At 34.5% G+C, this 25,657-nt stretch overlaps 1 protein-coding gene across 1 annotated transcript in view; it reads right to left on the bottom strand.

Annotated features, from left to right (window-relative positions):
- Positions 1-25,657, bottom strand: part of Malrd1 (MAM and LDL receptor class A domain containing 1) — a 686,047-nt gene that overhangs the window by 619,168 nt on the left and 41,222 nt on the right. The window contains exons 3-5 of the mRNA XM_047521295.1: positions 7,637-7,731; positions 7,377-7,538; positions 1,528-1,624 (exon numbers count right to left, since the gene is read on the bottom strand). Of these exons, the coding sequence (XP_047377251.1) occupies positions 1,528-1,624; positions 7,377-7,538; positions 7,637-7,731 (354 nt within the window). The remainder of the gene's footprint in view (positions 1-1,527; positions 1,625-7,376; positions 7,539-7,636; positions 7,732-25,657) is intronic.

Genomic DNA, 25,657 nt, shown 5'->3' on the forward strand with positions numbered 1-25,657 from the left:
ATACTGATAATACGAGGCTAAAAAACATCTTGACATGCACCAGTGTTAGAAGGGGCTGGTACCTTGGTCTGGATGACAAGATACACATATCTGTAAGCTCTACCTTACCAGCAAGAGCGCTGTTTAAAAATCCAAGCACAGATACTGAGATCTGTCTCCGGAAAGCCAACATATCTTTTTCTGGTTTTTAAAATATCAGTTACCACAACTGCCATATTTTTGTATCAAATTAGAACTTGGAACCTTTCTTAACAAAATGGCTAGGATGGTTTGGAAATGGTTTGATTGTGTACCCAAGGGTGCATGTGTTGGAAACTTGGTCTTGAGTGTGTCCATGTTAAGAGGTGAAGAGACCTTAAGAGGTTCAAATTAGTGGGAGGTCACTGGATCATTGGAGACACTACCTTTGGCAGGAGTAGATGTAGATATTGTGGGATCCTGGTTAGTTCTCATGAGAGTGTTGTTTTGAGAGAGCAAGCCTGCTCCCTCCCCATCTTTCTTGCTTCCTGTCTCATCATAAGGCTCTCTCCCTCTTACTTCCTCTTACATACTTTCCTGCTGTTATACATTCACCATGAAGTGATTCTTCCTTAGAGCCCTTACCAAAGTCAATCAGATGGTGGCACCATGCCCTTGAACCTCTAGAACTGTGAGATAAAATAACCTCTTTTCATTTTAAAACACCCAATCACAGGTATTTCATTATAGTAACAGAAAATGGACTAAAATAGCTATCTTTATTCTTTCATTATACTACAATATAATAAAATTTTCAGGAGAAACACCTGTGGTATGTATAGACACATACACACATATGCTTTTTAGATTAAATTCTTATTCTTGTTAGATTAAATTTTTTTATCCTAACCAAATTATAATTTTAATAATAAATTTTTCCTTTGGAAACTGGGTAAATGGGGAATTGATATTATTCAGTAAGGTGAATAAAATATATTTTAGATATATGTGATTTTTCAATGTATTTGTTTCAGTCTTTTTTTTTTTTTTTTTTTTTTTTTTGCGGTACTGGGGATCGAACTCAGGGCCTTGTGCTTACAAGGCAAGCACTCTACCAGCTGAGCTGTCTCCCCAGCCCCTTGTTTCAGTCTTAATTGAAAATAAATTAAAACTAAATTCTCCCTCTGTTTTGTGTCTTGCACTAGAAGAATTAAGATAATTCTCCAAGAAGACAATTTCAAGTATATGAAAGCCAGTTTTTCTACCAGCCTCCTGGAAGGCACAGAGTTAAGAATTAACCAGTCAGTATAAACATTGCTTCAAGATTTCAAATCTGCAACAGAATTACCCCATTCCGTCCTTTATAGCATCAGAGTCTGTGAAAAATAGCCTATCTTCACTTTCAATATAGATCTAATCACTGTTAAACAATGTTTTAGAACAAAGGAAAAGAATCCCACACTAAAACATCAGGCAAAAATAGACAGCAGTTCAAAGTCATGACAATGTTTAAATTGCACTGAATTTATTTTACACAATAAGGATCACAATGAAAGAAAAAGTTCTTACCACGAGCAGGCAAGCAGCCTGAATTGAAAGATACATCATCAATAGCTATGACTGCATCCTGTTCATGAGTTGCAATCATTTGACCTTGAAAGACAACCTGCACAGGGAAAACAAAATAGAACAAAAACACAAAGCAAAGAACATCACTGTGACAGTGTCATAGAGCTCCCACAAATAAGAAACATGCCACTTCCTAGAAGCACTATGAGTGACCATGACAATTCCAAGAAAAAGGAGTCAAAGCAAATACTCTGTAGACCATGAAAGTGTGCAGTCATCACTGTATCACAGATGTCTTGCACAGGTGAGGTAACGTGTTTGTGAATTGAAACAAAGCTTATCTGATTTCTATCCTACAACCATCTTCCATGTTTAGTCCTCATGTATCCTGTCCATATATTTAGCAATTACCAGTTTTTGAATGTAGGTTTCATCTTGATCTCTGGTTCTTAGTATCTTGCAACCACGCCCCATTTTCACTGCCAATTCTCCATTTTTTATTCCCAGTCTTTCCTTGGATGTCCTTGTGTTGTATTCTTGAACATTCTGTGCCATTACTGAAACACAGCTTTGGGATATTGACTGAAAATGGGTTGTTCAGTAACTTGTTAAAAATGACTGACTTTTATATTGTGACATGAGCCAGCCCGAGTCTATCCTGTATGATGAATCCAAGAAATCTAGAAAGAAGTCACTGTCCAATTTCCAATTACCAAAATCAATAGAAAGTTGGGGTGTTGGTAGAGTTTTATCCTGCCTCACTAATGAATATTAATGCTCTTTGAAGCCTCATCCACAGATGTCTTAAGAGCACATACTTATTGTTCAACCTTGCTTATTATAGAAACACTTTTATTTCAGAAACTCAGTGCTACTTCCTAGGTTACAGTAAGCCACAGCAGATCATATTGCTGTGTTGTATTCATTTTTTACTATCTAACATGCCTTTCTAACATATTTCTTTCCAAACAGGAGTTACTTCTAATTCACAATATGCTTTTTTTCCTCCTCAAATTGAACCACCTACCTCACTCATGTTCCAACAGTAGGACTTGAAGGCTGCTACTCTGCAATGTTCAAAACTCCAAAATGACCTTTAGAATTGCATTCTCTTCTGGTGCCATGTCCAATCAGATCCCTTAAGCCTATTTTCCTTCCAGTCCTACCACCACTTCGGTTCCCTCATGCCAAATCTATTGAATTTTAAATTACTTTTTGCTTTAATCCTCTCATTAGGGTTTGCAACAGGTATTCTGCACTTATTCTGTTAAATTACATGTTAATTTGGTAAAATGGAAGAAAAGTTATTGTGAAAATTGGCTGCCATTTAAGCCCTGGGACTCAGTAAGAGAAAAATATTTTTTTTTCCTAGAAAAAGAACTATTTCTCTATGTGTAGAGAGATTTACTAATAGCTACAAAACACAAAACCTATCAGGCAAAAATAAATAGCCTAGCTAAACAGATTTTCAAAAAAGATTTTCCAGGGATTTAGACAAGGATATGAAAAAATAGTTGAAGATACAGGTCCCATGGAGAGCCATGGTCAGAGGCTGTGCTGGCTATAGGTAGTAGCTTTTCTAGGAAAAATGGTATCTCTCATTTTTTTTTTTTTTTTCTAAAATTTTAGCAAAGATTTTTCCCCAAACAGCCACCTCATGTTGGTGGTGTTGGAGCTAATTTTTTAAAAGGAGCAAAGTAGCACCAACAACAAAAATAATAATAATAATCATAATAATAATAAAAACAAAGAAAAAAAGGAAGAAAGGAAGGAAGGAAGAGAAAACACACACACAAAGCAAAGTAGTTCACAAGGGAGATAATGGAGATAGGAGATTGGCAACATCACAGGGATCAATCAAAACCCACACTGATCCAGAGTTAACATGAGACAAATTTCTTTTCCCCTAGGTATTTTAAGAAAAGATGACCCCTGAATGTAGACAGGGTGTCAGTGCCAAACCATTTGATTTAGAGGAAGCTGGGATGGAATATGAGTCCTGGATGTAGGGCCACTTAGATTAGATGAGTAACAACATGACTAGACACTCATAATTATGTGTATTATACTAAGCTGTGGGTATTGGTAGTATGCATTCAATTTCTTTCTGAAGTCAACCTTTGAAACATCTGAAGATTACAGTAATTTTTCCCCATCATGTGCTCATACAGTAAATATTCTTGAATTAGAAGGTAAAAATACCTAGATTATAATTTTGAAAAAAGTGAGGGTAGAATTTTAAAATTAAGGGAACAATTGATATTTTTAATGAATAGCTCATTTTTTGTTTTTTGTTAATAAAGTCTATTCTTTCCAAGTAGAAGGCTGCTGAGAGCTCTTCAGCAGTTCTAAATAAAATATCAAAAAATTACAAGGAGATAATAGCATATTTAAAATGCTGTTTCAGGACTGGGGTTGTAACTCAGTGGTAGAGCACTTGTCTAGCATGATAGACCCTGGGTTCCATTCCCCCCCCGCCAAAAAAAAAGTTATGTCTACAATTCAGGTATTTACTATCATTTAGTTTACCAATTCAAACTACCAACTTGAAAACTAAAGTGATATGTTAGTAACATAATATTTATTCCTTCCTATCCACAAAACCAATATTTAAGATTCCTTCAACAACCACTACCAAATTAAAAAAAAAAAATCTGGGGAAAAGGGAGTAGGGAAGATTTCATTTGAATTTGTAACTGAATTTTACTGTATGTTTGATTTGTTTTATTCTTTGCCTTCTTGAAAATTTTAGGATAATATGAATTTCACTGCTTTTGTCTGCAAGTTTTATAAACGTGATTGAGATTCCTCAGCATCATGAAATGCCTAACAACATTTCTCCCAACATGGCCAACAAAAGACAAAAGAATATTTAATGAGTTAAATGCATCAGATTTGACCCTCTGAAGGCTTTGTTTTTTCTCTTTTCTCCCATATTTTCTAAATTCCCATAATGCTTTAACATGATATGGAAAATTATTATGGTTCAGAGACTAAGTGATTATCTGAAATCAAAATACCCTAGATGCTAATCTGATATGGAATTTAGTAGGTTACTCGCCTCCTGAAGCTCATAATCTTCATGTTAACAATACTTTAAATCATCATTCTACCTGGGAAGATTTTCTTGAAAGGCCTATGTGTACAAAGGACTCAACGTAATTTCTCATACATAGCAAATGCTAGTTATTATTCCTTTCATGTCTTCAGAAACTTTCTGAAATGTTGTCACCTATGCCATCGCTTGTTTATAGAGTTGTATTTTTCCAGAAATTAACCTCCCTCAATTTTATTAAGGGATAAACCTGGTATTTTACAGATGAATGCAATAAGGTCCCTAAATGAGAGCCAGCTCCAGACGCTTTTCAAAAAGTCCATGCTAAGCTGGAATCTAGCTGGGCTTTTAAGTACCAGAAGTCAGCATGGAGGGGAAATTACAGAAAACAGAATAATTCTCAGGGGTTCATGAGTTGATGAGGCAGCAAAGGCTGTGTGGAGATGCTGATTACAAAATTCCCTCAAGTAAGCCTCTGACGAAAGCTTTTCAGGAATAAGATACTAGAGGGTGGCCGGCCGTATTACAAGCCCAGCACATCTCTGCAGCCCACCAAACAGCAGCAAATGAACACCTGCTCTCTTGCTGACTGGAGAAACCCAAAGCATACCTGCAATCTTAAAAGATGGGCACAGTCAAAGGCTCCCAACAGAATCACACAGTCTACTAAGTTTTACAAAGTCTTTAAGGTAGAAGTACTGCTTTCGGTCAGCAAAAAAAAAAAGTATTTTGGGAAATAAATTAATATACTGCAAGTGCATCTGCTGAAGTAGAAACCACTGCTGCATTTAATGCACTCAAATGTATAAGCTGCACGCCTCAGCTACGCATGAACTACCCTGAAGATGACATATTCTAGAATTTTATGTTTTATATTTATCTTCTGCATAATAACCTTAATCATTAAACGCCACAATATTTGAGAATAAGCAGCTAAGGAAATTATTTTGAAAGGTTCAGACCATGAGATCCATCAGGCAATCAGCTTTGCGCATGGGACATCCAAATCTCTATTATGCTGCTAAGAGAAGCCTTGAACTAAAGATATGGGCAGTTAGATTTAAAAAGGCACTAAGCTTGACAAAGAGTTTAAAATTCTTTTATCATCAACTCTGTTTCAAAGTTGAAAAAGGTGTATAAATAACAATAAAGCATACGTGGAGACAGGATTCTCATCTCAGTCCTTCAAGTTTACAGAATTTTGGAAAGAAAAGGCAATTCAGCCAATTCTCCAAAATCTAGTCAATGTGACTAAGTCCCCACAAAAGCAATCTTGGTTTTATTTTTTGCTTTTGTTGTTGCTGTTAAGAAAAGACAGACACAGGAGACCAAGAAGAGAAGGAAAAAAACTTGAAACTTCTCAGTCAGTTAGTAAGAATTATTGGTGTTCAGAGGAGTTCATTCTGCACACCACACCTCACCAAAGCCACAGATGTGTTCAGGGTCCAGGGCCACTAGTACTGCCTCCCCCAAAACATCAAACATCTTCTCTTAACACGGCACAAAGGACCTTCTTTGCCCAGTGTATCCCAAGTACCCCAAAAGAATCCCTCATTTGTAGGAAGACTTGACTGCCTAATGACTTCAATGCCTCTTTCCCCCAACAAACACACATGGATATTTGACTCCAAGAGAGTAAAAAGTCTCCAACTTCAGAATTGTGATTCCTCTTGAGTTGAGGTTCCATTGGACCCCCTACTAAATGGTCTATCTACTTTTTAAAAAAAGATTTTTAAAACTTGCTTTTGGTACCAAGTTAATTTACCAATGTCAGAAAATTCCAAATTTGGTGATTTTATAATGTCTATTAAGAAAACAGACATTACTATATCTTCTAATTTAATCTTTAGAGTAAGAGATCTTGCTTATTTGTCCATCCTAACCCTATTAGTTACCCAAAATAGCTGAAGACAACATTGAATTAAATTCCTTCCCTATTTGAAACAAGTACTAAATTCATCACATATCAGATTATTTGCTGTGGACTGAAATTATTATTAAATCATAAAATCAATAATTATATCATCCTAAATTGATAAAGGAAAACTGTAGGGAGTACATTGATCTATAAACCAGGTTAGGAAGCAAATTCATTAGGAATAAAATACTTTAAAATCCCATTTTTAACTGGAAAATTTTGCTTGGCTGTCCCAGTGTTAAAATATGCAACACTTTTCCAAGAACCTTTGTAATAATCATTAGATTAAGCTTTCCACTGTGCCTAACTTTTATTAGGCTGCATAAAATGTTTGTCTTTTATAGGCTTGCATTGGATTTAATTCTCAAAATTATTTAGGAAAATAAAGACTGTGTTGAATTGAGCTTAACCATGAGATAAATATGACAATTACTCTACTTCAACAACATTTGGAATTAGTATTTAAGTCAAACAGTCTCTTTCCTCATTACCAAACATTATTCTCTTCTCTCAAAAGCATGAGAAAACTCTGAAAGGAAAATGATTCTAGGGAAAAAGAAATGAAAAGAAAGAGGAGGTTATAAAAGCAAGGAAAACAGAAAGAAATTCAAGAAATTGAAAAATGACATTACACTTTACAGATACATTTATATATCAACTTTAACTTATTACAGAAATTCAAGACCTTGATTTAAAACTTTCTTTTATTTTGGGTGACCAACCCATGTGTTCATTTTCAACACTTTAAAGTTCTTGGAGATGCCTTAGACCCTGGCAAATTGAGCTAGTCACTTTATTTTTTATTCACCTGTGTTAAAGATCTGGTTCTTATCATTTTCCCTTCAAAGACATAGTTGGAGCCTGGAATACACATACCTGAAAGCTCTGTGAGCTCTGGATTTTGATGACATTTCTTTCCCATTGATTTTGGAGCCTGGCTGTGTTTTGCCATAAGTTCCCAACAGGACCACTACATTCAGTTTGAAGACCTACCATCAATTTACTACTTACATGGCTAAAAAAGTGATAAAATGTAATCTGCAAAAAAAATAAAGAGAATTAGTACCCAAATGATTACAATACAGAAATCTCTAAATGTGTTCAAAGTATTTAAAATGCTGAGTACTTTCAAATACCTGACAAGCATGTTGGTCATTAGTTGGAAGGAAAACTCTGCTTCTCAAGTCTGAGGAAGTAGCATCCACTCTGGAAACCAGTGAGAGGAAGTGGGCTGAGAGAAGCAAGAGTCAGGGCAACAGAGTCAGAGGGATTGCTGGCAAATATGTTCAAGCCACCAGTGGTGATTCAGGCCCACATCCCTATTAGGCCAATATAATTTTGTTTGAAGAATGAAAAATTAAACCGCACTATTTGCTTTTGTAAAGAGCCTAACTAGTATTTTTACTTCTATATGTTGCCCAGTGAAATAACTAATTGTGATTATATTCTCTACAACATTACTATGGGCTACAGCCCTCAACCCAATTTATCATATCTGATATAAAAAATGACAACCCTGCAAAAGCAGTATCCAGTGCGAACATTATACAGAGCTTGCTTACCAAAATAAGCACTTCAGGGAAGAATTCAAAATAGATCATTTACTGTGCTTTTGTTGCAAAAGGGTTGGATCAAATAGTCCCAGCTTTTTCCAGGAGTCTGAGAAATTATGCTAAGCCCTGACATTCTCGGGTTTGCTACCATGCAGATAAAGCCAGTGACTGTCGCTGTTTAGAAGCCGTAAAATAAATGTTGAGCTTTCCCTGGGCTTTCATAGATTTCCTGCAATGCTTTACAAGGGTTCTAAGTGTATAATCTGAGAAACATTGTTTTCTGCTAACCACTAATTGGTCTATTGCTATTTGCCAAAAACCAGAAAATTAAATAAAAGAGAAAAATGTTGCTAATGATGATTATGATGACATATTTATCCAAGTTATTGAGTGGTATGTTAGAGCTGGATTGGAAATCAAATCTAATTGTCACATCATTAAAAAATTTGATTGTAAAATCATGAAACTTAAAAAAATTCTTTCCTATTCTTATTCCAAAATTATATCCTAAGCAGAAAACTGTGATATCATTGCATATATATATATATATATATATATATATATATATATATATACACACACATAATTAAAATCACTATGCTAAGAATTTACTCTGGAATTATTATATATGTAATTTATACGTAGAGCTGGTAACATGGTGATATAAGTGGACAATCATTAATTTGCTCTTGCAGCAAGCAAAAAAATATTAAGCAAGTAAATAATCAAATAAGCATAATGAGCCATATGGATATATATATTGTTTTAGGCTTAAATAATACAATTAGCAGTGCAAATAGTAATAACATTTAGTAAGTTTTAAATTACTGTTAATAAATATTCAGCTACTTAAAAAAATCATCTGTCAGATATCCAGAAAAATAATTTTCATTTGTAAAGGATATTAATCATATTTATTTTTTAATTTTGGTGTTACAAATCAGCTGTGACACATTAAGCTTTTAAATAATAAATTAGCATTTGCAATAATATTTTTCAAATCACACAAGAATAAATTATTTAAATTTTTAAGCACAGCATTTCATAAACATAAACTGTCATTTGTTACATGCTATAACACTACAAATTATCCTGTATTTAGTCAAATATTAAATGAAGGTTAATCCTTAGGTTCTAGGAGAAAGCAGAGTTTTAAATCTGGAAACACCTTGAGTTCTTTTGACGTTTGCTCTGATAATAAACTTCGTCCTTTCATGAGAAGGAGGAGCAGCAGTAGCGGTAGCAGCAGTGACATTAAAAGTACACCCAAAAGCAAGACCTTTTTTCTACCCTTAATTCCAATTTAGGGACAAGAGCAAGTGTTTTTTAGGGTACACTCTATTTTACCTTGCATCTTCTAATAGAGTACAGGATTCAACTCATAGATGGTGATGTTTCCTGGAGAGGACTAGCAACTAACAAAACATGCTCTGGTTTTCCAGAGGACATTATTCATCATGTTTACTTGTGAGAGAGAGAAACCTTTGGCAACACAGCCTTTTTCACTGATGCCAAGGCTCCATCCTCCTGCTAACTCTGACCATCAGAAAGAGACTATGTGACGCTCTTAAGTAACAAATATGCATCATGTATCCAATATTCTCTCCTACTCTTGAACACAGCATACACCTATTATACACACAAATCACACACACATCCTTCCTCATCACCACATATACTGTCCATCTCCATGCCACACCCTTTTCAGTTACTTATATGATCCATGTGTTTCCATTTTGTGCCTAAATCCATAAAAGCAAATGCATAACATACCTTCGAAACTCATATTTTAAAAAAATCTTTATGATAAAATGTTAATTATTAAAATGACAAAATAGGAACACGAACACCATGATTTCATGTATAATTTTTTAAAATTTTATCTTGGTTGTAGGTGGACTGAATACTTTTATTTTTAATGTTTTTATTTTTATGTGATACTGCCAAGGATTGAACTCAATGCCTCACATGTGCTAGGCAAGTGCTCTGCCACTGAGCTACAGCCCCAACCCCCGATTTCATGTATAATTTTTTTTTTCAAGCATCAGTCAGGATTTAATAAAATTAATAATTGCTATTATTTCATCAAGTACACTCATAAATCTGGAAGTGAAAAATGCAATGTCTACCTGTCAAGTTTAACCACTGTCTCTACCTGTGATGAGATACCAACAGTTTTCTCCATGGTTGTTTTTATAACATCAGTGGAAGTATTGCCACAGCAAAAAAGGCAAAAAAACAACTTAGTATTTTTGAGAATAGTTTGGATTTCACAAACTTCTGGAAAGTAATCTTGGGAATGCCCAGGGCGTGTGGGATATTAATTGAGAACCAGTGCAAATACAATATTGCTTGGCTGAAATTTCAAATACATGTGGAACATGCCTGTGCTTTCTCTACTTGTTTAAAAAAGGTTGATTGAACTGGCCACGGTTCAGCAACTGAGGCAGGTGGATTGCAAGTTCAAAGCTAGCCTCAGCAACTTAGCAAGATCTTGTCTCCGAAATAAACATAAAAAGAACCAGGGATGTGGTTCAGTGGTAAAGCACCCCGAGTTCACTCCTCATACCAAAAAACAACCAAAAACCAAAAAACAAAAAATGATTGATTGATATTTGATGAAACAGTGTCTTGTCATGGGCTTAAGTCATCCTCTTGGCCTCCAAAGTAGCTGGTATTACACCATGCCCAACTAAAAAGATTTATTTTTGCTGTTCAAAAATAACATAAACCTATAATAGAAGACCCACTAAAGCAAATAAATGACAATAAAAATTACCAATAACTTCACTGTCTATAAAATAACTATTAGTTAACTATTAATATTTTGCTATCTATGCTTTCAGGTAAATGCCTATATCCGCATCTAACTATCTAGCATACTTTCTTTTTTTCATTGTTTTTTTCCATCGGAGAACTAACCCAGTGCCTGGCTTTTTAAATGCTTAGGCTAGATGGCTTTAAAAAATATTTTTCTCAGTAACTGAGTATTGGAATGAAATTCTAACATAACCAAGTTGGATGACACAAAAAGGGAGTAGATAAAATACAAAAGCAACAAATATCATGAATCAAGTTTTGAAAGCTAAATCCAATAACTTTGGTAATGGAACCCAGCAACCTTGACCTTCGGGAAAGATAAAAGAGGGTTTTCAGTTTCATTTTCCCAACTCTACATAGGAAGACTTGCATTTCCTCCTTTTCCCAAGTTCTGAGTGATTCATGGGGCTGAATGCAAGCAGAAGACACATAAATCCTATCACATGTGATATTGTAAGTAATTGGCTCAAAGTAGCTAAAAAAAATATTAAAAAGCTTAAAAAAATTGAGCATTTTAACAGTGAGATAATATGAATTCTTAAGAATATTTCCCACAAAACCTAAAAACCTAACTGTAGAAAGAGATCATCACAACAAGATCAGTGCCTGAGGCAAAGGTTTTATAGTGTCCAACTTTATAAAGATGATAAAAGTATGTTCATCATGGACAGAAATATGGTTGAGTTCAGATAACAGAGAGGAAATAATAATTTCAGATATAAATTCCTTCAAGTTGTAATTTCTAATTATTCCTGTTTCTGTCAAATCCTAAGTTTTTTCTTACACTTATTCGTTAAACTCACAAAGCTCTATACTACCAGATAATATTTGTGAAAATTGTATCTCTTAACAGATAAGTTCAAATAGGCATCCCTTGTCACTGTTGGCATATGCTCTCTGAGTGCTGCCATATCAACGTCTGCCTGCCATCGGTGACAAAGGGCAGGGTGAGCCACTTTATAAGATCATAAAACATGTAATAAAACATGGAGATGATGTAGTGAAAATAACAGAGTAAAGACCTCTGGAAATTTTCTCTTCCATACAAGCAATTTTTAAAATGGTAATAATGGCCAGAATTAACTTTTACAGGCCTCTAGATAATAGCCAACCTGGAGATCTTTTAGTCAAGAAACAGCTGAATCTCAGTAAAAATAGTGAGTTTATTTGTTTTATTGTATTCACTTTAGCTTGCACTCGTTTCATTGTACACTTTTGAGTTCCACAGTAACTTTGAAAAAGAACATCCAGCATTCTCATGTGACCTGGAATCATAAAAATTAAAATGGAGTGAGAGTTTGCCAAAGCCTCATTCCCATATAATTTCCATAATTTGACTTGTCTGGTAGATTTGTGACAGACGTCACTTCAAATGCTGTTGAAATTTACCATAATGATAGCTCTCTCATTGCAAAATATTTCTTCATGGAAAGGATTTGCTAAAAACAACTAGTGGCAAGTGTTTTAACTTCACTGTTGTGTGAGGCATGTGTAACAGTTGAGCAAAATGATAAACTAATTATAAAATTCATGGGAATGAGATGTTGACAGGGGCTTTGAGAAGTTCCAATATATTCTTGCAAATCTGAAAGGATGAGTGAGTGCATGGGTAGACCTTGTACATACTCTGGAAAGACCTGAAAATCTAAACTCTCATGTCTAGCTGACCTTGAGGCTTTATGAAATTAGCAAATGAAAACCAGGCAGAGTTACCAGTTCATAGTAGGTGTTGACATTATAGCCCAAGACACACGTTGTTGCCGCCCGCAGCAACAATCCCGCGGTAATTTATCGGAAGTGGACTGGAACTGAACTACTTCTATTATCTTTATCTTTATCTGGGCTTTCTTGCTTACTTGCTTGTTCTACTAATTTATAGAGGAAAAGAGGCTTTGCTTACTTTTAGTTTTAGAGGAAGAGAGGCTTTGAGAGGAAGAAAGACTTTGCTTAGAGGAAGAGAGACTTTGCTTGCTTTGCTTACAGGAAAAGAGACTTTGCTTAATTTTAGAGAATGCTACTCTTTCAGAGAGGCTACGCTTATCAAAGGTCTACTGCTTCTTAAAGGTGGGTCGCTTCTTGGAGGTGCGGCATGCAGTGAGTGGCATGCGGTCTGCGGCCTATGTCCTACAACCTGCGACCCCCGCATTCTGCGATCTAGAAGTGTGGCTTTAGTTCTCCATCCTGCAATCTATCAGAGGTGCTGCTTATCCGAGGTGCTTCCTATAGGTGCATGTCTTATAATACCTATGGCAGCCAATCAGCTTAGGATTAGCACAATTGAAGGATGCCCCTCAGTACCAATCAAGAAAGAATGAGGAATATCTGTTGACCACTAGCACAAAGGAGACATCAACTAATCAGGCAAAAGTAGATCACGCCGTGTTAACACTAATTATGTGCTACCTCTTGGTTCAACACCAGCAACCATCCTAGGGCTACCCAAACATGTCTCTGCAACACGTAGGAATCCTTCAGCAAGTGCTGAGATATTTATTGGTTCTGGGATGCTTTGGTCTGAATATTTGAGGTGTCCTTCCCAAAACATGTGTTAAAACCTAATCACCAATATCATAGTAGTTAAGACATGGGGCCTGTTGGAAGTAGAGTCCTGAGGGCAGAATCCTCATGAGTGGGAAAGGTGTTCCCTAAAAAGCTATCTTGCTCCTTCCACCACATGAAGAAATAGAATGCTGCTATATCAGCTAGGAAGGAGCCTTCATCTGATGCTGAATCTGCTGCCTCCTTGATTTTGGACTTCCTAGTCTCTGAGACTATGAGAAATAAATTCTTGGTTTTTATAAAGCTACTCAGTTTATGGTATATTGTACTAGCTATATTGTTTAGTGACTAAGACACAAGCATTCAAGGAATACTTTCTGAAATAATTTCCTGATCAGTAAGCTGACCAAGTAGAGAACTCAGTGACCCAAGGCAAGAATAAAGACCCTATAGAATTAGTTCAGAAAAGTCACTAAATTAAAGGGAAGAAAATTGAGCAAAAACAAATACAGTAAACAGCAATAACAACAAATCTGGGGGAAGAGTAGGAGGCATAAGATTTTCACTGGAAACATTGTTTAAAATATTAAGTTTAAAAAGTAAAACAACCTGAAAAAAAGAAATAAGAAAGAATGATCCATGCAGAGAGAAAAAGCTATCAATAGAAAGTATCTTTGAGGTAGGCTAATCTCATTGTGATGGACTGACAGATCTGGCTCCATGAGAATGTTATAGACCAGACTCTAAGGGAAACAACTAAGCAGACTCCACTTTGCTCTGAGACTCCATATTACGTAGGAAATAAGCTTCTCCCATGGGAACACCTTGCCTCTGTGCCCATCCTCTTTTACTTAGTGTGACATGTTTAGCAATACAGAATGACAATTCCTATGTAAAGAAAAATTGCTCTCTTTTGATTCCTATTGCTCCTAAACAATGTACCTTGTGAACGGTGATCGTGTGGATGTTAGTAACCATTCTTTAGTTTGTACCTAGGTAAGGGTCATTTTGACCCACTTCCTCCTCTGCTGATGATCTCATGATGTTAGTTTGTAATTTCAAATCATAGCAATAGACACTTATGATTGATGTCATTTTTGGTATAAGAACCCCTACAACCCTATGGTTGGGGTTGTTTTCCCAATAGGCCATTTTGGGGGGCATTGTGTGAGACAGTCAGCTGGCCGGCTTAAAAAAGACTCTCAAATTTGGACTTCTCAGTGGTGATCGGTCTGTTCTTAAGTTGTGCCCCATAACATCATGAGTCAAAGACTTTAAATCAACTATCACAAATATTTTTGAAGAACTCTAAAAACATGTCTAAAGAAGTAAGAAATCATCAGAATTGTGTCCCATTTAAGAGTGACACACCAGCTGAGTGATGTGGCACATACCTATAATCCCAGCTACTGGAAAAGGTAAAGCCAGGAGGATCACAGGTTTGAATCAACCTCAGCAATTAAGCAAGACCCTGTCTTAAAAGGAAAAAATAGAAAGGACAGGGAATGAAGCTCACTGACAAAGCAACCCTGAGTTCAATCACCAGTACCACCCCCACCGTAAAAAAATAGGAACACATTTAATGGCTATACCACTCAATAAAGAGGTATATAATAAAAATCAATAATTAATTATTATAACTGTCATTAATAGGTACATATCACTAATTATGATTTAGCATTGATGAACACAAAATACATAACGATATAGTTTTTGGCAATTACATTACAGATGAAGAAAGAATGGAGTAGCACAAGATCATATTTTTTGGTATTCTCTTGGACCTAGTTGGTATTAATCCATATTCAGTTGCTTCAATTAAGATGTTAAATATAAGCTGTGAATTAATTACTAATAAAATAATTCAGAAATATAAAAATGTGAGTAAAAACTGAGAAAAAAATTAATATGACAACTAAATTATTAACATGAAAGAAGAGAGTAACGTAAGGGAATAGTAACACAAAAGACAAGTCATACAGAAAACAAATAGAAAAAAATGGCAGATTGTAAATCATATCTCATCAGTAATTATTTTATATGTAAATGGATGACATTCTTCAATCAAAAGTCAAAAGTGGCAATATTTTATAAACATACAATCTAACCATAGGCATGAGATAGTTTAGATTCAACTACACAAAGTGACTGAAATTAAAAGGATACTAAACACATACCCTACAGATAAGGAGCAAGAGAGCTGGAACAGCTCTATAAAATTCAGAAAAAATAAGATTTTAGATAAAAAATGTTATTAGAGACAAAAAAAGAATTTTCTATAATTACAAAATAATCAACTCCTCAAAAGATAGAACTAAAGACATATACCTAAAATTGGAGACCCAAAATACATTAAACAAAAACCAACAAAATTGAGCAAAAAATAATGTACTCAATGATAATCATTGGAGACATTAATACTCCACTTTCAAAAATAAAACAAGTTGATAGAATATCAGAAAAGAAATAAGACTTGGACAGCACTATAAACCAACTAGAACTAATAGACTCCACCTAACGACAGAGTGTGTATGCTTCTAAAGTGCACATAAAACATTCTCCCAGGATCTTATGTCATGAAAATAACCTCAATGCATTTCAAGAATGAAAATCATACAAGTAAGTTTTCAAATCATGATGGAATTATTTAAATCAATAACAGAAAGACATGGGTGAGTTTCATAAATGTGTAGAAATTTGATAATACTCTCCTAAATAACAAATGTGTCAAAAAAGAAGTAACCAGAGAAAATAGAAAATAGTCTGAGATGAATTAAAATGAAAATGCAACATGCCAAAATAACTCAATCAATAAATGGGCAAAGGAATTGAACATGCACTTCCCAAAAGAGGAAATATGAATGGTCAACAAATACATGAAAAAATTTTCAACATCTTTAGTAGTTAGAGAAATACAATTAAAACTATACTGAGATTCCATCTCACTCCAGTTAGAATGGAAATTACCAAGAATACAAGTAACAATAAATGTTGGTTAGGAGGTGGGGAAAAGGGTTCACTCATACATTGCTGGTGGGCTGCAAATTAATGTAACCACTCTGCAAAGTATTGTGGAGATTTCTCAGAAAACTTGGAATGGAAACCCTAGTTGACTCAGTTATATATACCCAAAGGACTTAAAATCAGCATACTACAGTAATGCAGACACATCAGTGTTTATAGCATCTCAGTTCACAATAACTAAGCTATGGAACAAGCTTGGATGACCTTCAACAGATGAATGGATAAAGAAAATGTGATATATATACACAATAGAATATTGTTTGGCCATTAAAAAGAATGACTTTATGACTTTTGCCGGTAAATGGATGAAACTGGAGATTATCATGCTAAGTGAAATAAGCCAATCCCAGAAAACCAAAGGTCAAATGTTCTCTTTGATTATGCACATGATAACAAAGAACAAGGGGGAGGGGAAGAACAGAAGTTCAATGGATTAGATAAAGAGGAATGGAGGGAACGGAAGGGGATCAGGGATAGGAAAGATGGTAGAATGAATCCGACTTAACTTTCCTATTTTCATATAGGAATATACCACAGTGAATCTCTACATCATGTACATCCACAAGACTGGGATCTTAAATAGAATAAATTATACTCCATGTATGTATAATCTGTTAAAATATGCTTTACTTTCATGTATATCTAAAAAGAACAAATAAAAAAATTAAATGAACATGCCAAAATGTATATGATGCAGTTAGATCACTGCTTAGAATACAATGTACAGCTGCAAATACCTAAACATGGAGGAACTCTGGATGATGTAGAGGAAAATGGGGCAGGAGGGGGTAGGGGAAGGAAAGATAGTAGACCGAGAAAGACATCATTACCCTATGTACATGTATGATTACATGAATGGTGTGAATTTACATTGTGTACAACCATAGAAATGAAAAGTTCTACCCCATTTGTGTACAATGAATCAAAATGCAATCTGTAAAAATGAAATTTTTAAAAAAGACACATAAAGAATAGAAAGATATAAAAACCAACAATCTAACCTTTCACCTTAAGATGTTGAAAGAAGCATGTGCCTATAATCCCAGCAGTGTGGAAGGCTGAAGTTGGAGGATCATGAGTCCAAAGTCAGCCTCAGCAACTTAGCGAGGCCCTAAACAATTCAGTGAGACCCTGTCTGTAAATAAAATATAAAAAAGGTTGGGGATGTGACTCAGTGGTTAAGTACTCCTGGGTTCAATCCCCAGAACCAAAAAAAAAAAAAAAAAAAAAAAAAAAGAAGAAGAAGAAGAAAGAAGGAGAAGGAGAAGAAGAAGTTGTGTTAAATGAAGAGCAAACTAAACCTGAAGCAAGCAGAGGAAAGAACTAGTGAATATTAAAGAAGAAATAAATGAGTTAGAGAGTAGGAAAAATTAGGAAATATTTTTTAAAACAGAAGTTGTTTTTCAGAAAGATTGATAAAATTGACAAATCTTTCACCAAACTAATAAAGGAAAAGGAGAGAGAGAAGACACAATTTACTGAAATGAAAAGGGAAATGGGGGTAAGAGTGCCAACCTTATAAAAATAAAAGGAATTATAAAGAGATAATATGAATAATATCATGGTAATAAATCAGATAACTTAGATGTGATACTGGCTCCAGAAGAAATAGAAAATCTGAATGAATGACACATAATGGGGGGTGGGAGGGGTTAGTGTTAGGGTTAGAGTTAGGGTTAGGGAGGGGGGCAAGAATGGAGGAAGAAAGGACTGTATAGAGGGAAAAGAGGGGTGGGAGGGGTGGGGGGGAAGGGAAAAAATAACAGAATGAATCAAACAACATTACCCTATGTAAATTTATAATTACACAAATGGTATGCCTTTACGCCATGTACAAACAGAGAAACAACATGTATCCCATTTGTTTACAATAAAAAAAAAATAAAATTGATTAATAATCAAAAACATTCCATAAAGCAAGACTCAAAAATAGAAGCCTTAACTAGTGAATTCTATGGAACATACAAGTAGGATTTACAGCAATACTTCACAAACTCTTCCAAAAATCAGAAAAGAAATGAGCACTTTGCAGCCCATTCAAGAAGGCCAACCCTACCTTAATACAAAACCAAAGACATAGTGAGAACATAATAGACCAATATCTCTAATGAATATGTGACAAGTAGCATGATTATTCACCATGATTAATTGGAATTTATTCCAGGAATGCAAAGTTGGTTTAGCATATGAACATCAACCAATAAAAACATCATATTGATCAAATAAAGGACAAAAACCACATGATCATCCAAAAAGGTGAAGAAAATACAGTTGACAAAATCTAATATGCTTATGTGATTAAAGCACTCAGCATACTAGTTAAGGAAGGGAACTTGGTCTTCCTGATAAATGGCATCTACAAAAAACTTAATAGTGAACATGATACCTAGAGGCCAAATATTGAAAAACATTCCCCTAACAGGAACAACTTAAGGATGTCTGCTTTCGTCACTTCTAATCAACATTGTGCTAGAGTTGCTATCCAGCAATGAAGCAAGAAAATAAAATGAAAAGTACTCAGAATGTGAACAAAAAGTAAAACTATCTCTATTTACAGATATCATGAGCTTATGCATAAAAGAACCACCAAATAATAAAAATTAAGACAAACAGAGCTATACATAAGTTTGGTTAATTGTAGAATATTAAGATTACTATGCAAATCAGCTGCATCTCTCTACACTGGCAATGAAAAACTTGAAAATGAAATTAAGAAAACAATCTCATTTACAATAGCCTCAAAAAATAAAATGCTTAGAAGTAAGTTTACTAAAAGAAGAGCAAGATTTGTGCAATGAAAAGTACAAAACAATGTTGAAAGCAATTAAGACCTAAATAAATGGAAGGACATCATGTGTCATAGGTTGGAAGACTTCATGTTGTTGAGATGGCCCATAGTGATCAAACTGGTCTTTGGATTCAATGTATTTCTTCTTAAAATCCAACAACCATATTTGCAGAAATTGACAAGTGGTGATCCTAAAATTTAGATCCTAAAATTTAGATGGAAATAAGAGAAACCCAGAATAGCCACCCCTGCAATGTCATGAAAGAGAATAAGATTATAGAACTCAGACTTTAGTAGTTAATTTCTTATTACAAATTTGTAGTAGCCAAAGCAGTGTAATACTGGCAATAGAACTGAGAGTTCAGAAAGAGACCAATACTTCTGTAATAAATTGATTTTGAAAAAATAGTTAACCTATGGTTGCATTTTTGTGATTGATAAAATGTTGAACACTTTTTCATACTTCATTTGAGAAGTGTCTTCAGTTAATTTACCCATTTATTGATTGGGTTATTTCTTTTTATTTATTTATTTATTGGTATGAATTATTTTTTTACTTCTCCCTATATTCTGAATATCAATTTTCTGTTAGAATAGTGACCAGCAAAGATTTTCTCCCATTCTGTGAGCTATTTCTTCACTCTTTTGATTGTCTCCTTTGCCGTGCAGAAGCTTTTTAATTTGATGTGTTGGTTCTTGCTATTATTTCCTGAACTAATGGAGTCTTATTTAGAAGTCATTGCCTGTGCCTATGTCTTGAAGTGTTTCCCCATGTTTTCTTCCAGAAATTTCAAAGTTCTGGATCTTAAATTTAAGTCTTTGATCCCTTGTGAGTTGATTTGACTTCATCAAAATTATACAAGCTAGGGGAGGAGAGGCAAGAGACTTCCTAAACTTTGAACGTGCTTTAGAGAAAGGCAATGAATATAGCGAAAAAATTGAAAAAGTAAACATATACCAAAAAAACCCATGAATTGGGACTGCGTAAAGAGAAAAAAATAAAGTTCAGGTATTTGTCCCCAAATCATTCTCCTAATTAGTGTTCAAGTAGGGACAAGAATCCTATGTCTTCAGACTTCAGATGTAGACTTTCTTCTATTTAATCAAATAAAAGGGAATCTTTAAATGTTAAAAAGTTAATTGTAAGCATGAATGGGTGATCAAGAATTATAAAACTTTCTTTTCCTAAAATCTCACAAAATTAGCATGCTCGATTTTTATGGCTGCCATAACAAATGACCACACATTTAGTGGCTTAAAACAATACAAATATATTATCCCACAGTTTCTGCAGGCCACAGGTCCTAGCACAGGGTGACTTGATTGGTTCTTTGCTTAGATGCCCAAAAGGTCAAAATGAAGATACAGGATGGCTGCACTCCTTTCTAAAGGTTCTGGGGACAAATCTACTTGCAAGTTCAGGATTGTTGGCAGAACTAGATTTCATGAGAGAAGTCCCTCTTTTCTTTGCTGGCTGTTAACTGGAGATGGTTCTGCACTTCTACTGACTCCTTCATTCCTTGTCATATTGTCTTGTTTCTCCATCTTCAAAGTCAGCAATTCAGGTTAAGTCCTCAAACTCCAATCTTTCTGATCTTCTCTTCCACCTCATCTTCTCTGCCTTCCTATTTTGTTTTAAAGGACTCATATGATTGATGATATTGGGTCCCCTGGAATAGTCCAGGGTAACCTTTTGATTTTAAGGTTAGCTGATTAGTAATGTTAGTTAAATTTATAAAATCCCTTTACAGAGATACTGTGTTTGATTACATAACTATGAGAGGGGGATCTTGAGAGAGAGTTTTAGAATTCTTCCTAACACAATTAGGTAGAAACTGATTTGGTTGTATTGTTTCACTTTCTATACTTCAATATGTTGAGCAAAGTTTATAAAGCCTAAAAGTTACTTGAATCTCTATACATGTCCTTGACTGATTCTCTTGTAGAATATGAAAAATCCAAGTGAGTACTCATAACAATTTCCAAAGTTCATATGCAAAGCAATGACATCTGCTTGGCAGTTCCCAGCCAATATAATTGGTAAAATTCGCTATCTCCCTTATTTGGCAGAATTTCATTATAGTGACCTTTAGTCATTATTCAAAAATGTATCTCTTTAAATTTATAAATATTTAATTTAATTTCAATATACTATTACTCAGTTTTATGTATTTCTATTGAATATAGATTTGTTTTCACTTGTGGCTAAATTAATTTTAAGAATATATACTCATATAAATTTAACAAGTAAACAAACCATCTGCCCATAAAGATAAAATTCTGCAGAAAAGTAAATGACATAGAAAAACGTTTCTATATTTCAACAGAGAAATTATAGACTGTACCAATTTTAGCTCTCATCAGTAGAATAGTAGTATTTACTTTCAGATATTTCACAGTTTGACTAGTAGATTTTAAGGCAAAATTTCACTGACATAATCTCAGTTAATTTAAGTATCTAAATTGTCAACAATGATTCCCACATTGACATATAATTTAACTTGAAATAAAAAATTAAAATATAAATAGATATTATCCAATACACAATAGAGGTCAAGTTTGTTGAAGAACTATGAAAACCTCATAGAGTTTAATCATTTCAAATGCACATGCACACACATCAAGGACCCTGATACTGTTAGATTGACAATCAAAAACTTTGTGGAAGAAACTAAAGCTTTCTTCAAAATATTGCTTGAGGTAGAACTAATTGTTAAGTGTACCAAATGAATATGCATGCCTCTGAAACCCCTTCTACTGCCTGGATTTGTGGTGCACACCTGTAATCCTAGCAACTCAGAAGGCTGAGGCAGGAGGATTGCAAGATAGAGATCGGTTTCAAGAACTGAGGGAGACTCTCAGCAATTTAGTGAGAGCTGTCTCAAAATAACAATAAAGAAGGGTTGAGGGTGTAGCTCAGTGGTAGAGTTCCCCTGAGTTAAATTTCTAGGGCCATGAAGAAGGAAAGAGAGAGAGAGAGAGAGAGAGAGAGAGAGAGAGAGAGAGAGAAGAGAAGAGAAGAGAAGAGAAGGAGGGAGGGAGGGAGGAGGAGAAGAAGAAAGAAAGAAAGAAGAAAGAAAGAAAAGAAAGAAAGAAAGAAAGAAAGAAAGAAAGAAAGAAAGAAAGAGAGAGAGAGAGAGAGGGAGGGAGGGAGGGAGGGAGGGAGGGAGGGAGGAAGGAAGGAAGGAAGGAAGGAAGGAAGGAAGGAAGGAAGGAAGGAGAAAGAAAGAAAAAGAAAGAAGGAAGGAAAGAAAAAAGAAAGAAGAAAGAGAAAGAAAGAAAGAAAGAAAGAAAGAAAGAAAGAAAGAAAGAAAGAAAGAAAGAAAGAAAGAAAGAAAGAAAGAAACTTCTACTACTCCTCAGTCCCTGCTATTCATCTCACTTCTACTGCCTGTTTGGTCAATAGCGGAAATAGGATTCTCAACTGTGAAGGAGTTTGATTACAGGTGAGGAAAGAACTGAAGGAAATGATACTGATGAGAAAAATCAGTAACTTTGGGGTGACATAATCCATGACCTTCCCAATATACCTATCTAGCCTAATCTTCATTTCCAAACATAGTAACTTTTAGTCATAGCAGATTGCTATATCACTTCCCGAGCACACCTACTATCTCTACTTGGTTCTTAAGTTTGTTTCAGTATGAAATACCATTTCTCTCCCCTCCCTACAAACTGAAATACTACTTACTTTTCAAGTCCATTTTCAAAGGCCCCTCCCTTTTAAATCACAATTTACCCCTAGTCCCAGAGCAGTATGCTCAAACCAATAGTACAACAATTTTTTATAACATATATACCAAAGAGATCAAAAACACTTTGATATGCATTCTTTAAATTAATTGTCTTTGTAGAGTTCATTGCATTTATCATGATGTCTTATATAGTAGGGTTAATAAAAGCTTTCGAATTGAGATTACCAACAATTACCCCATATACAATATATATACACATAAATATGTATACATACATATATACAAGATAGTTTTTCTTTATTTTAGTCTTTTTAACTTCTACAATAATGTTACTACCATACTGAAAATGAGACAAGTAGAAAAATGTGCTAAATTCTACCACATAATACATTTTATTTGTACATTTACTCTACGAATCAGGATGACTCCTTAGTCCCCCTTTATCCACAGTTTTGTATTCTTCAACTTTGGTTACCCATGGTTCACTGAAGCCCAAAATTATTGAATGGAAAATTTCAGAAATAAATAAATCATAAGTTTTAAATAACTTTTAATATAGTATAATTATTCAATTATTACATTTTATTAGTTATTACTAATATCTTCCTGTCTCTAGTTATAAATTAAACTTTACCAAAGGTATATGCAGGGAAAAAATACAGTATAAAAAGAGTTTCAGGTATCCATTGGGGGTCTTGGAATGGATATCCCATAGATAAGGGAAAACTACTATGCTATCAAATCTCTTTTAATTGAAAGTTTACATGAGTTTTTAAATAAGAGTATAATAAAGCTAATTCTTATGTAGAATCAAGGTGTGCTTCATTTATGTTCGGTACAAATGTAGGCAATGCTTTATTGAAATTTCTCTGGTTAAAAATAATACAGATGCTCTCCAACAATGTTGGCAAGACAGACATCCACATGCACTTTATCCTTGTCACGTTGTGGGTTTTTAAATAAGCGCATGGTGCCATGAGAAAAGCTATTGAATGTGTTTTTACTCTTCATATATAATCTTAAAAGTAATGTTTATGTCTTTATCACTAGACTGAAAGCTCACTGGGGAAAAAAATGTGTTCTTCTTTGTACCTAGAATAACATGTGGAGCAAGGTAGATGCTCAATAAAGATCTTCTAAAATAACAAATATCCATAGAAAGGAATTTCAAAACAAGCATATTCAGACTATAAAGGTTGCCAAAAACATGATCTAGAAAATAATAATGTGGATGGATTGTTCATCCATTTTTACTCATTCTTCCTAATAAAATAATCCATCTCACCATCTATGTAGCACAGTCTGCCTACTATTGAGGAATGAACTGTGGGTCTAGGTGCCCTTGAGAAAGGGCAGTATAGAGCAGATTAGGAGAGACTGGTGCTCATCAAATGAAAAACCCAGGGATGAGTATAATGAGCACATGCACAAGGAAATCCTAAAAGCTGAGACTGCAGGAAACTTTAAAGATAAACCAAAGAGGCATGTTTATTTTTAAAGGAATAGAAACTTGGAGGAAGGAATTAAAGTAAGTTAGATTGCTTCAGACTTTGGCTTGGAGTTAGGATGCAGTTGCAGCTGATATGTATGCAAGATTCTTAGAGAAAGACTGCTGGCTGGGAAAATAAAGAGGGAAGCGTAGAATAAACAGGTCTGATCTAGGAAAGAATTCTAGAAAGAAAAGAGTCAGAATAAAAGATGTCCCATTTCTATGAGTAACTCTATCCAAGCCTCCGGGCTAACACTGAAACCTGCAAGTATAGGGAACACTTCTGGAGACTCAGATCAAAAGAACTGAACTGATCCTTGAACAATAGCCCACAACAAACAAGACAGAGTTTACAGCCTGAATCTACGCAAGTTAATCGCCTGCTTAAATAAATCATCCCCACTCTCTGAAAAATACTCCTGAATACAGAATCTACAGCCTTTACAATATCAGTTTTCAGAACGTCCAGTATAAAATCCAAAATTATTTTACAGACAGTGAATCAGGGCAATGAGATCAGATCATGGGAAACGACAATCAACAGAAGGCAACCCTGAGATGAAACAGACAAGGTTTTGAAGACTGCTATTAAAATTATGCACCACAGAGTAAGGAATATACGCTTATAATGCATGGAAAGTGAAGAACTTTAGCAGATGGCAAGAGTTGTAGCTCAGTGGTAGAGCGCTTGCCTAGAATGTGTGAGGCACTAGGTTTGATCCTCAGCACCACATAAAAATAAATAAATAAATAAATAAATAAATAAATAAATAAAATGTGTTCATCTACAAACTAAAAAAAAAAAAAATTAAGGAATTTTAGCAGAGAAAATGTTTGAAACTTAAAATAACAAATTTAATTTGTTAGATTGAAAATACATTTGATTTTTTTAAAAAATTCATAGGATGGGTTTATGAGCACAATGAAGATGACCAAGAAAAAGAATCAAAGAAATTGAAGATGGAGCAACTGAAACTGTCCATTCTGAAAAATAGATAACAAAATCAAAATATACAAAAAAACTCATCTAACAGTGTGTTTGATGACTGAAGTATAAGAAGGAAAGGAGAGAAAGAACTGGACACACAAAAAAAATCTGATAAATAGAGGCAGAATACTTCCCAAAACTGGCAGGAAAAAAAAATTCATTTCAGATTCAAAAAGTTTAGCTAACTAAAGTAGGATAAAATTTTAAAATTTCAAGCTTGAAACCAAAGATAAAGATCAAATCTTGAAAGCATCAAAACATCAAAGGTATAAAACAAACAGCAAAAGCAATTTGAAACTAT

Source organism: Sciurus carolinensis, chromosome 12 (assembly GCF_902686445.1).
Source record: "Sciurus carolinensis chromosome 12, mSciCar1.2, whole genome shotgun sequence".
NCBI lineage: Eukaryota > Metazoa > Chordata > Mammalia > Rodentia > Sciuridae > Sciurus > Sciurus carolinensis.